The sequence below is a fragment of the Aythya fuligula genome, chromosome 6, assembly GCF_009819795.1.
Source record: "Aythya fuligula isolate bAytFul2 chromosome 6, bAytFul2.pri, whole genome shotgun sequence".
In the NCBI taxonomy this organism is placed as follows: Eukaryota; Metazoa; Chordata; class Aves; order Anseriformes; family Anatidae; genus Aythya; species Aythya fuligula.
In genome coordinates this window covers 29,204,208-29,216,449 of record NC_045564.1, presented here as the reverse complement: position 1 = coordinate 29,216,449, position 12,242 = coordinate 29,204,208, and the positions used below count along the sequence as shown (strand labels likewise).

General features: G+C 42.0%; 1 protein-coding gene across 4 annotated transcripts in view; it reads left to right on the top strand.

The window, feature by feature from the left end:
* MGAT5 (alpha-1,6-mannosylglycoprotein 6-beta-N-acetylglucosaminyltransferase) overlaps positions 1-9,372 on the top strand; it is a 110,482-nt gene extending 101,110 nt beyond the window's left edge. For all 4 annotated transcript variants that reach the window (XM_032190136.1, XM_032190137.1, XM_032190138.1 and 1 more), the window contains exons 14-17: positions 2,695-2,811; positions 3,661-3,735; positions 7,158-7,315; positions 7,932-9,372. In XM_032190136.1, coding sequence (XP_032046027.1) covers positions 2,695-2,811; positions 3,661-3,735; positions 7,158-7,315; positions 7,932-8,130 — 549 coding nt within the window. In that variant the 3' untranslated portion in view covers positions 8,131-9,372. The remainder of the gene's footprint in view (positions 1-2,694; positions 2,812-3,660; positions 3,736-7,157; positions 7,316-7,931) is intronic.
* Positions 9,373-12,242: the final 2,870 nt, after the last annotated feature.

Below are 12,242 nucleotides of genomic sequence, written 5' to 3'. Positions count from 1 at the left end.
CAGAAAAAATTCCACTCAAGGCACTGTTGCGTGCTGGTATTAACACTAACAACCCACTGCATTTGTGGTTGAACACTGAATAAATTTGGAGAACTGATTCTTCAAGAGAACAGGAAAACCAAACCTCAAGGTTTCATAACAGCCAGGGTGTTAAGACTCCGGTAAGGGAAAAACAATGCTAAGGAAGCCAGCCCCTCATCCTGGCACTGATAACATAAGATTTTTCTTCTTTGGTGTAGGTAAAATTCAGCACTTGCAAACATCTGATATTCACGTAGCCATTTCTGACATGAACACTTTTACTTGGGGCCGTTCCTCAGCAGTGTGTGTGTATGTGTCTATTTTCTTTCCGTGCTTGCCTGAAGGACAGCTCTGTGGTAACACTCGGGTGATGTGAAGCATGCACAGCAGTATTTTCCAGGAGAAGTTGCACTTGGGCTTTACAAACTGTGCACTGAGCAGTGTCAGGTAGCTCATGAGCACAGGACAGCTTCCCATTTAAAACCATGAACATGAGTTACTCACAACTTTGTGTGCCAGGGCTGTGGCCATCGTTCAGCTCATTACACACTCAGCAGGTACAGGACACTGAGTCCAAACTGACCCCTGCTCACAGCTCCCATTGCTAACAAAGGAGATCGCAGTAAGAAGTCCATTTAAACCTCCTCCTTGGCACCTTTCGAAGCTTTCCTTCCCTGAGCTGCTCAGCGGTGTGTCTCTTTTTCCAGTTGTTCTGTGCCCAGACGCTGGAACCAGCCAGGCCCAGTAAATCATCAGGACCCACCCAACCCAGCAGGAATCGTAGCGCAGGGAGCGCCGTGCTAAATCCTGCCGGCTTCTGTCGGCTGGAACAGAAATGCCGTGCGCCTGACCACACAAAAGTCATCCCTGTTGGCAGCTCTGCTACAAAACAGTATAATGGGCGTTTGTCACAAACGTGGCTCCGTTCACGTGTGTAGCTGATCTATCGTAAGTGCAGCCTCTGCTGGAACTGCCACGGCTGCCTTTAGATCCAATCGCCTCTTACCCTGGTGCTGGTTTGTAGGAATCAAGGAAGTCCTTACAATACAATACCTCTGCCAGTGTTTTTAGGCTGTAAAGGAGAACAGGAGTTTGTGTAATTCTGCAAATTAATTATCTTCAAGTTGGTCTATGAATAAAGTTTATATTTAGTAGAGTGCAGGAACCATTGCGAGTCACTGTATCTCTTGTTCAGGTGGGATTTATTTAGTGGATCTGGGGCAGGAGGTGGCCAGGTTCCCTTCTGCTCCTGAGATGGGGTCCTCTAGCAAAAACTCCATATGAAAGCTGGAAAAGACCAGAAAAGGGGGAAATAAAATACTGTGTGCTAAATCTAGTCAAAATGTGTTTGGTGGGTGCAGTTTCTTTCTCTACAGAAATCATTTTCTGCTTTTAGGAAGAAGGAAAAGAGACTTTCAATTAGAAATTCCAAATGCATTTATGAGAACTCTTAGGGGCTTTTACCATAGCCAGGAAAAGTATCTTTTAACCACATGAAACATTATGCCTCAGCTCATTAAATCATTTCAGTATTAGGAAATAATACATTTTGAAAGAGCAGGTGCAGAATAACCTGTGCAGTAAAACCTGGTGAGTATGTGAGCAGTGACTGGCCTGAGAAGCGCAGCTCTTCATTGGCCAGATCAGGTCTGGCCGAGATGGTAGAGAAAAGGGTGGTCTGAAGCCTAATGCTGAAAGCTTTGGGTAATTTACAATGCTGTCTGTATTCATATTTTTAAGAGCACAATGGAAGTTTTTTTTTGTGATCCCATGTATAATTGTAAGACTGATTACTTTTGTCCACAAACTAAATGCAATGGGCAAATTTGCAAATTTAGTTCCTTGTGTTCACTAAAGCAAGAGAGCAAGCATGGTGTATTTTTTAGCATCATGCATAGAGCGGCAGGTGTACAAAAATTGTCTATGACTAATCTATCCTGCAGTTTTCTGTGTTTATTTTGAAAAGTTTTCTTCTGAGACCAGTGTGAAACGTTCCCCTCTCTTCTGCAGCTTTTCCTTCCCTTCGGTGTGTTCCCTTGCGTGTTCATTTCACTCCCACGAGCCTGTCACCAAATATACCCTCAGTGCTGTCCTGCTAGTTCTGAAGCATCTAACAAGCAATCTCTGATAGCACTTTTCTCTGTTATCTACTTGAGTATTTATTGAAATTGTTTTCCGACAAAGGGGTGAGCACAATGCAGTTAACCCTTCCTGAGGTCAGATCACGCTTGCAGTAGCAGCAGCAAGAGTCAGAACTCATCCGAAGCCATAGAAATGGTCATTTGCTACTCATGGAAGCTTGCAATTGCTTGAAATTTGGGGAGATGGAGCAAGGACACAGTCTGGAGGTGGGACAGGGCAGGGATGACAGCTCTGGGGGATAGTCACGTGGGACCAGCCTGGACTGGTAGCAACTGCTGCTGAGACAACGGGCGGCTTTCTGCCAGGGGGCCTTAGCCCAGTTCCTATTCAGTTTTCCAGCTACAGTTGCTCTCTAAATTGTAAACTCAAAAAAAATCTGAAAGATAGCTCAGAAGGAATGAAGTTGACTTCTCAGTTCTAGCAGAACCCCTGGGTTAGTGGAGCACATCCTATCTGTTCAGTCTGGTGAAGGGAGAGAGGAAATGATATCCTGAAACTGGAATTTTTACCGATGTCATTTCTTCCTTTCAGTTAACGTCTCAGCATCCCTATGCTGAAGTTTACATTGGGAAGCCCCATGTCTGGACTGTGGACATCAATGATCTTTCTGAAGTTGAGAGGGCTGTGAAATCAATTTTGAATCAAAAGGTGAGAAATGTATTCTCGATTTGTAATCAACACCTGAGAGCGTATAATGGAACATGCGTAGGCTTCCGTAATGTTAGTCTAATTAAAGGGCTGTGCTTTGTAGGTTATTGGGGAAAAAATGTTGTCTTTACAACCCTGTGGTATCTAGTTATCATGATTTTGTACTAGACAAGTCAGTTTTCTACCTGAATTTAAAAAAAAAAAAAAAAAACACACAGTGAATTTGGATAGAAGTACGAATTTTGCATGTAATTTATAAAGCAATACATATTGTCTGTGCATTCAGTAAGGTTTCCTTGTTGATTCTTAGAGCAGTGCAGGCTGTCCAAGCACGTACTTAACTATTTTGACTGATTTTATAGCCTTAACATAACGGCCACTGAAGTGCCTATACACTTGCAGCATGGGATTCTAATCAGAGCACTTTCAAAAGAAACAAAAAGTTTGAAAAAATGTTGACAGCATGTTCAAAGGTATCATGTTCTTTTTGTGTCTCAATGTTTTGTTTTTTCACTTAAACTCCTAGAGCTGAAAGTTAGTTAAAACAGGAGCCCTAGTATCCAGAAGGGTCTCAGGGTAGTTTTATATCTATTACTTTGCAATAAACCCTGAAGTTCCAGCATTTGACATCTCCTTAAAGATAGTCACTGAGCAACTTTATAGCCATTACAATGGAGTAAAAATCAGCTCAAACTGCTGCTGACTCTGTACAATTGTGGTTTGTTAAGGAGTATATTTTCATTTATTTTTGCTTCTATAACGTAGTATTTGGAATACAAGCTGCTACCACAGTGCAACACGATGCTGATTTGAACAAAAATCTCTAACCTTAACACACTGTTTCAACAGATTGACCCCTATTTGCCCTATGAATTTACGTGTGAGGGAATGCTTCAGAGGATGAATGCATTTATTGAAAGACAGGTATGAACTTTTAGACTTTTATTGTGGGAAAATCTTCATGTTGGAAAGGGAAGACCCTCTCAGTTCTAAATCTTCTTAATGCTGCTGCTGTTCAAGTCAAAATGAACTTAACTGTGCAGTCTGTGGCTGGGCGGTTGCTTGGTCTGCTGAGGTTCCACTGGCAGTCTACAGGTATGGGGACGTTCACTTTTGTGTACGTGGCTCGTAAAGCTCCTACCAGGCACTGTACCACTGGGATTTTTTTGTATACACTGAGGATGTTGAGCAGTTAAGATAGCGTGCTGGCTACTAAAATATTCATTCTGCATTTCAGTTTTGGCACTGGGTTCTGATTTGTCCATGAATGTCTGATTTGCCATATGTCTTTGCAAAAAATGGGTATACTTGTTTGTATTTCAGGATTTACAGGAGCTTTTAAAATTATATAACCGTATATACACATTTATACAAAGAACCTTCCTTCTTCTGGTATTGTATCGAAGCAGACAGGCAAAGTAATTTTTCAGCATGTACGTGGCCACTTTTACAGCTGGCATTGTTGGTGTGTACGCACAAAGCACCTCTGGACCATGAAGTGTCACATAAATATCAAGATAATTTTGTGATGTGTTTGCTTGGTCTCCTGCCAAAACCAGATCTGTTGCCAATGCCAACTTTCCCTTTTGTCCTGGCTGCTGCAGGAGAGTGATAAGAATAAACTATATCTCTGTTATGCCAATTGACTTCCGGAGTTTCTTTCAGGAGCTCTGGATGGGCTCCCGTACCTTTATTTCTGAAGATGACAGTGTTACAGGCAGTAGTAAAGAATAACATGGCGTCAGATCAAAAGTTCAGTTAACATAGCATAGCTACTTCCAACTTCCTGCCAATAAACACTTCGATGTTTTTTGCTGCTGTGCTGATGCTGTAGCCTGTAGAAATACCTCTGCTGCTGTTGATTCTTCTGAGTTAGCTGTAAATGAGATTTTTGGTCAATAAGGGAGAAATGGAGCTCCATAAAACGGAGCTCCATACAACAAAGATAGAGTCAATGTAGAGAGAGCATCTTTGGGCAAAACTGTTTCTTTCCCCTCTACACCTCTCCTGAGGACTAAGCCCTGACCTTTAGTGCAAGGCCCTCAGAAATAAATACAGCAGTATCATTTTGTTCACTGCTTTGACTAATTGTCAACAACTGTTGTTATTTCACAGCCACCAGAATGCTCAAGTACCATTACTAGCTCTATGTACTTAGTGTTGTGCCTGCCATGTCAGATGAAGCAAAACAAAAAAAAGTTAAAACCTTTTTTTTTTTTTTTTTTTTTTTTTTTTTTTTTTTTTTTAAGAGTTTGGGGTTGGAGGCAGGCAGAACAGCATCCAGCAGCATGTCAGCAGCAGCTTACTTAGTGGGCTAAGTGCCTCACCTTAAAATTGTGGTTATAGGTGGAATATAAACACCACTTCTGGTGAACCTTCACCTCTGGTTTTGCATAGCATCTTTTCTTTATTTAACCCTTACATGTGTCTGATTGTGGGGCAAGCCAGACTGGGGTGAAGTTACCACTTGGGCTGCCTGCAGTGGTTGATCAGGAAACCAGATGGTGACAGCCGAGTGCAGCACGGCTACAGCACAGCCGTGTGCGTGCTGCTACCTGCAGGGGCAACGTCCTGAGACATGCTTACAGGCAGCGTGTGCTGGGGAAGCCTTCCCACTGAGCTACGGACCAGAAATGGGAGGCTTGGCATTTTCGCCAAGAAATATTAAAAGCTGAAGTCCCCAGCAAATGGTGAAGCCTCACAAGTGGTTTCCCTGTCTGAATAACTTTGTCTTCTGGCTGCATAAGCTGGCAATCCCATCCAGTGTTACAGTACTGGGTTGGATTTGGAACCCAGATGAATTTCCTCCTACATCCAGTATTTAAATGTTGATTATAAAAGTGCAGAATAAGCAGAGCACCGAAGTCCAAATAACACAACAACCTCCATAAGCAACTTCATTAGAAATACCTTCAACCATCTGTTGTGAACCTGCTTCCCGTAGATGCTGTTAAAATCATTCTGCCACAAATGTCCTCTAAAATTACTCGTTTCTTTCAAATCTGAAAGCTCATTCCTTTGCCATAGAATGCACTAAACCAAATAGATCAATGGCACCTATCAATGTAAATGTGTATGACTAAAAAATTAATTCATTTGCACTGTGACTTCATGAAAAATCAGAATTTTTTCCTTTTCAATTTATGCCTGAAGCATAAATTGAGACATATTTAGATTCTATAGATGTGTATCATACTACTTTGGTACACCAAAATGCTACTGTGCAGATAAAGCAGCTGTACAAACCAGTAGTTCATTCACTGTGGTTATATTAAAGTGTTTGTGAGGATAATATTTATAAAATGTGGACTGATACGGTCTAACTGTGAACATCTGCTCTGTCCTATCAAATGTTTGACAAATGATTTAGGATATTAAATTTATGGTTAGACCTAGGGTTACCAAAGCCTCCGGCTTCAGCAGGGGAAATCTAAACAGAGGAGAGAAATCAAAGAATTGATACTGAGAATTGGTAGGTGTTTTGAAATCTTGTATCTGTTAAAATTTCAAGTAGCCCAGCCTTCCTAAGCCTTGGGTCGCAGTCTGGGACCTGTTCCTAGTTTTGTCAGGAGAAAGCAAAGCAAACCCTCATGGAATGGGCCCAAACCTTTTGATGTCCTTTTGATGAGAGCTGCCAAATGCTAAAGTGCTGGCTGAGTATAAAGGAGTGTTACATAAGGGCACCAATTAAACTTTTATCTTTACTTTTTCACACTTTAAATGTCAAGACTGTAAAAAACTTGTACTAGTCTTTGCTGGCAGGTGTGGTTAGGTAGTTTCTTCCTTCCCTTTTCTGCTGCATGTGATGCTTGGCTGCACGCATTACTCTCAGCCAGCTTCTCTCATCGCTGGGAGAGCACCTCCAGCAGCACTTCCACCCAGAAGGGCAAGTGAACTCTTTGAACCCTGGCCGCTTCTTCAGTAGCGCCGGGAGTCCCCTGACCCTTTCCAGAGCAGTCGCCACATGGCCCACTTGAGGCATTTCCCACCTGCGGGGTAGCTGGCCTCTGCAACTTCCTCGTGGTACTACTGAGAGAGCCAAAATGGGTTGGATTTGTGAAATTAAAGAGAGGATCTGCAATTTCTTATGATTAATGAAGCAATGTACAGGTGGAAAGAAGGTTCTTGGGGAGCTATGACCCCACCCTACCTCATTTCAACCAATAATCAGAGGTGGCAATTCCCTCATGCTAAAAATTCTTTTTGTTATGTTTCTTAGTAATTTTAGTACAACCAAGATGAACTGAAAAATGAGTGTTTGGGGTAATAATCACTTATTTAACTAATGGGGAAATTGCTACCAAGGGACTGGCTGCATCATAACAAGATACTGTCTGTCGCTGCAGGACTTCTGTCACGGGCAGGTGATGTGGCCCCCGTTAAGTGCCCTTCAAGTGAAAATCGCTGATCCTGGAAAATCCTGTAAGCAAGTTTGTCAGGAAAGCCAGCTCATCTGCGAGCCTTCCTTCTTCCAGCATCTTAACAAGGACAAAGCCCTGCTTAAGTAAGTACTTAAAAGCACAAATACCTTACTTGGTCTCTCTATGTTGCTCTGTTTTTTTGCCACATACGATGCTTGGTGTATGAGTTCTAGGAGAAGGGCAGGTGGGGGGAGAAGCGCTGTTGGTTTTGGCAGCAGCAGCCTGTGAGGTCAGCAGTCAGTCCTTCACAGCAGTGGGTGGATGGCAGAAGTTACTGCTGTGCTGCGAGCTGTTTCACCTAGCGTGTGTTTTTGCAGTGAGGATACAGCCCCGAGACAAGCGCAGAGCCAAAAATTTACATCTTTGCCTTCCTTCCTCCACCTCCTACGTGCAAGCTCGGTACAGTGCCCTTCAACATTGGGCTGCCTGCATTAAGCAAAGGTGCTTGTGCTGCAGCATCACAGATGCCAGAAATGTGATTGTGTTTGAAGGGACTTGTAAAACCTGGGGCCCTCTGCAGCCCTGGCTGAGCAGGTGCACTGCTCCACAGCTTTGGCCGTAATGAATAGTACCTGAAAAAACACAGTTCTAGAGGTACTTGATTTAGTTTGTAATAGGGTATTTTACTTTATTTTTAGTGAGTTTAGTACTCAATTCCCATAAAGTCCACTGATTTTGATCATGTGCTTCACTTTTTAGGCATAACATCGAGTGTCTCACCATCGAGTCTGTGAATGACATTCTGGTCCCCTCCTTTGATGGCAGAAGGAAGCACTGCGTTTTCCAAGGTGACCTCTTACTGTTCAGCTGTGCTGGATCCCACCCAACCCATAGAAGAATCTGCCCGTGCAGGGACTATATTAAGGGACAGGTTGCGCTTTGTAAAGACTGCCTATAGCAGCAGAAGAGCTTCTTTTGAGTTGAGGACAAAATGTAAGTAGTTTTGAGAGGAGCTACTTATTACTTCCTGCACTTTTGTCCAGGTTTTTGGCTGCAGGCAGAGCTATCATTGCTGGGCAGAATTATCTACTAAGAGAGGAAGGATTCATAACAAACAGCTAACTGATCTTTTTTTTCCTATAAGAACATTTGCTGTGTAACTCTTCAAATTGCTTCATCTGTTTGCGAAGAGAAATGAGTTTCGTGTTCTACAGTGATTTGAAGATGACTGCACAGAATAGTTTGTAGAAAATTCCCACACCCATCAAACTTCCTTCTTGGTTCTTTGGGTGACGTGTTTTCTATTTTTTTTTAATGAGTTAGAACATCCCCGACCATGGTTAGCTAAAGGATGTCAGCATCATTCCAGTAGAAAACTGAAAAAAAGTGTGCTTGGGGGGGTGGGTGCAGGGGAGGGAGGACTACAATTTATTATAGGTGCACTGTTTTGGGGCCTGCTTTATCTCGAATGGCTGTAAAGTGGCTTACTTCACGAGAATTTGGAATCACAAGATAGCTCTTTATCTGTTACTGGCTTATCTGGGCCCAGTTCTTTGGTTTGTTTGTTTGTTTGTTTTTAACTTTGTATTCAACAAGGTATTGTCTGCACCACGGCTGCTGCACCACAGCAGCCTGAACAGCGAGCATCACGAGTGAGCCAACAGGCAGTTGCCAGAGCGTGACACATCTCGGTGACTCGACGACTGGCTCGGGTGGCGGCGTTCCCCGGGGTGGAACAGCCCCAAGAACGTGCTGCCGCGTCACGGACGGACTCGTCCCAGTTTACTGGTCCCTTTTAGAGAGCGACCCTTGGAATTTGCCCACGCTTCTGTTGTAGTCTGTCTACTAGAAATTCTGTGTGAAGCAAAAAGTATTCAGCATCTTTGGAGCAATATTATCGTTAGAGCCTCAGTTTGTTGCGCCTTCCAGTAGTTCAAGTGTCGCTGAATGACATAGAAAGGTTAAACTAAGCTAACTATAATTATTGTATGGTAGAAATGTAAAATGTTGTCATAACTAGCTAGGTTTTTAAAGAGAAACTTTTTCTGAAGAACAAGAGGAGACAAACAACTGGTAAGAAAAGTACTGATCAATCTTGGGGGTTCTTTGATCATTTTTCTCTTTAGAGGGAGGGTTTTCTGCTGCTTTTTGGTCTTTAGTTTTTAACAGGCACACCAGTTACAAAATTAGAAAAAAAAAACAAAAAAAAACAAAAAACAATTCAAGAGTTTGAGTTTGATTTGAAACAGCGAGTTAAATCTTACTTTCATAGAGCTGATTTTTGTTATTTTCAGCAGAAGGTGGCATGCCTGACAGCACCATTTGTAGTCAGGAAGCAATATGCTAAGGTTAGTGAGAAACAACTCGGCAGTATGTTTCGAAAGCAGCCATCATCTGCATGTTCCAAATTCGGATATGCTCTCATCATAGTGGAAAAAATCACATTGGCATGAGGGCTTTTTCATAAAGGTTAATATTACCAGATAATCATGAAAAGCACCAATGAAAAGCATAGAAACTTCAAATTTTCCTTTTTTGGAAACATCTGGTCAGATTTTTCTTGTAACTGGCATTCATTATCTGTGTGAGCATTCACATATCTCCTGACCAAAGACCAATCAAGGGAAACGCCGTGTAATCTTGGATAAATTCTGAGAAGCACAGAGAAGTACCAACTGAAAGTTTCAGTCTGCCAGCAGTGTTCGCTTTCTCGAGTTTGTTTCTTGCCTCAGCACTCCTGAGGGTGTCACGCTGTACTGCCCGTAGCACTGCTGTGGACTACAGAGGACCTGAATCCTGAGCTTGCTGAGCATCCACAAAGCATCCATGGGAGATGCTGAGCAGCAGCAGTACCCCTGACTGGGTTGCGATGATAAAATCTGCTGTATTTTAGGGTAGTTTTCCAAACCCAGCGCAGTGGGGTCCTTTAAGGGGAGGCAAACATTTTGTATGAAAAGAAAACAAATGCAAACTAGTCTGAAATTCTTACTGCTAGCATATCCCAGCACTTGCTGCAGTCAGCACAAATGTAGCCTGCAGTTGTTTTAATGCCCTCGCAAAGCTGGGGGAGGAGGATTAGAAATGCCTCTGAGCAGGTGTGACAGTTCGCTTTGTATTTATATAAAATATTCCCCACATAACTGCGTATTTGTGCAACTGGAAAATCCTGCGTATTAAAGGAAGCCCGTGCTTCTACCTGGTGCTGGAAGTCCAGGCGACGGCTGAATTGGTCGTTTAGTTCAGCCCGAGGTTCTTCAGGCAGGCATTTCATTCAGAAGGACATATCACAGAATCACATCAGAAACAAAGATGTGTGTGTGTGCACTTACGAATGCGAACCGCGTCGCTCGGGCTGTAGTGTAATTCCTTGCTGTAAATACCGATGTGCTTGATGCCCACCGCTCTGCGGCCCACTTGGCATTCTGCTTTTTATTTTGCCTCTAAAGTTTTATAGATGGGGAAGGTTTTGTTGTTATAAGATTTTCTGGTCTAGTGCTTTGCTCAATGTTAAGTCTGCATTTACCACAGCAGGGAGAGTCTATTATAAGCTCTGTTTTTTGTTGTTGTTTTTTTTACATGCTGTAGCACTATTTCTTTCTAATCTACTGAACTGAATTACTGCATTCTGGCACAAATGAAACAGCAAACACCAATGCCGCTTGCATTTCAGCCAGGGACAGACTATCTGAACTGGCTTGGCGATCAGTTGGGTCTGATCCAGTTTCCACTGAAACCTATGGAGAATGAGTCCTTAATCGTAAAGAAAAAAGAATTGAGGCCTGTAATTTCATAGGCCCGTATTATTCATTTTGAACATAGTAGCTGGACCTCTATTTTCAGAAGAAATATTACTTTCATGAAATACAGCTTCAGTCTAAATTTCTGTAAAAGGAAGACGTCATACAAGAACTGTAAGTGGATAAACTTTGAAGTGCTGATACCGCACTGCCCCGTCCCCAAGCAGCATTAATTCATGCATTGGTACATAAGGGAATCCACCCACAGACAGGCACTCGGCAAATCCACGTGGGACTACTTAAAAGTTTGAGTGATTTAGTAAAATGTGTAATAAATCCATGTTTGAGGATGGAGGCCAGCCTTCTGTCCACATTCCAGAACTATTTTCCTTCCTAACTAAAGGCTAAAGATGTAGTCCAAGTATTGCACTTAAGGGTATTCGAGCTGGGGCTGTGCTACTGGCTGTGGTCGGACAGCTGAGTGTACGGCTTCTTTTACTCCAAAATCAGGTTTCTGCATGACTTGCGTTTGAATATATTGACCAGTGATTGATGGGGGAAAAATGTCAAAAGTTGCATAGAAAAACATTTTACAAGCTTTTAAACATATCTCTCATATCAAGACATTCTTTGTTTTGAAATTTTGTATTTTTGTATGTGACCTAGTTTTTTCAAAAGATCTTGTTCCTACGAGATTAGAAGACTTGAGAGAAACATTTACATATTTATTAAAATTAACATAAAATTATGGCTTGCCTTTGAAAGGTGAAGTTGGTAAATACACACTGTTTAAAAATGCCAATATAAACCTCATTTATTTCATATATGCAAGTTGATTTGCACATGTATAATAGAGTTGCTTTTTGCATTTTTTGCTTAGTTTCTTTGTTTCTTTTTGTACTTTATAGTTGCAGCTCTGTGTTTGTTTATATCAGATTGTTTCTCCTACAAATATTTAATGTTTATGTGCCTTTTTTTTTTTTAACTTTGGGGTTTGGATGGGTGTTTTGAATGTGGACACTGTCTGAACAAGTATAATGGAACACTAATTGCAGGTAAAAGTGGTGCTTGATGAGCATATACCTGTTAGTAGGATGAGTTTTGAATGTTTTTACACAGCAGGGAAATTGGTTCTAAAAAAAAAAAAAATACAAGGTAAGGGTTAGTAAGATAAAAGAAACTGTAACATATTAATGATTCTTGCAAAAAGTTGGTTCTGCAAGCAAAATGCCCGTTACTGAATACCTGTAATTTGCCAGGTGTGCTCCTGCTAGGATGGGATGTCTGTGTAATGGCCAGAGAGCAGACGGTTACATTCCCCAGGGAGACAATG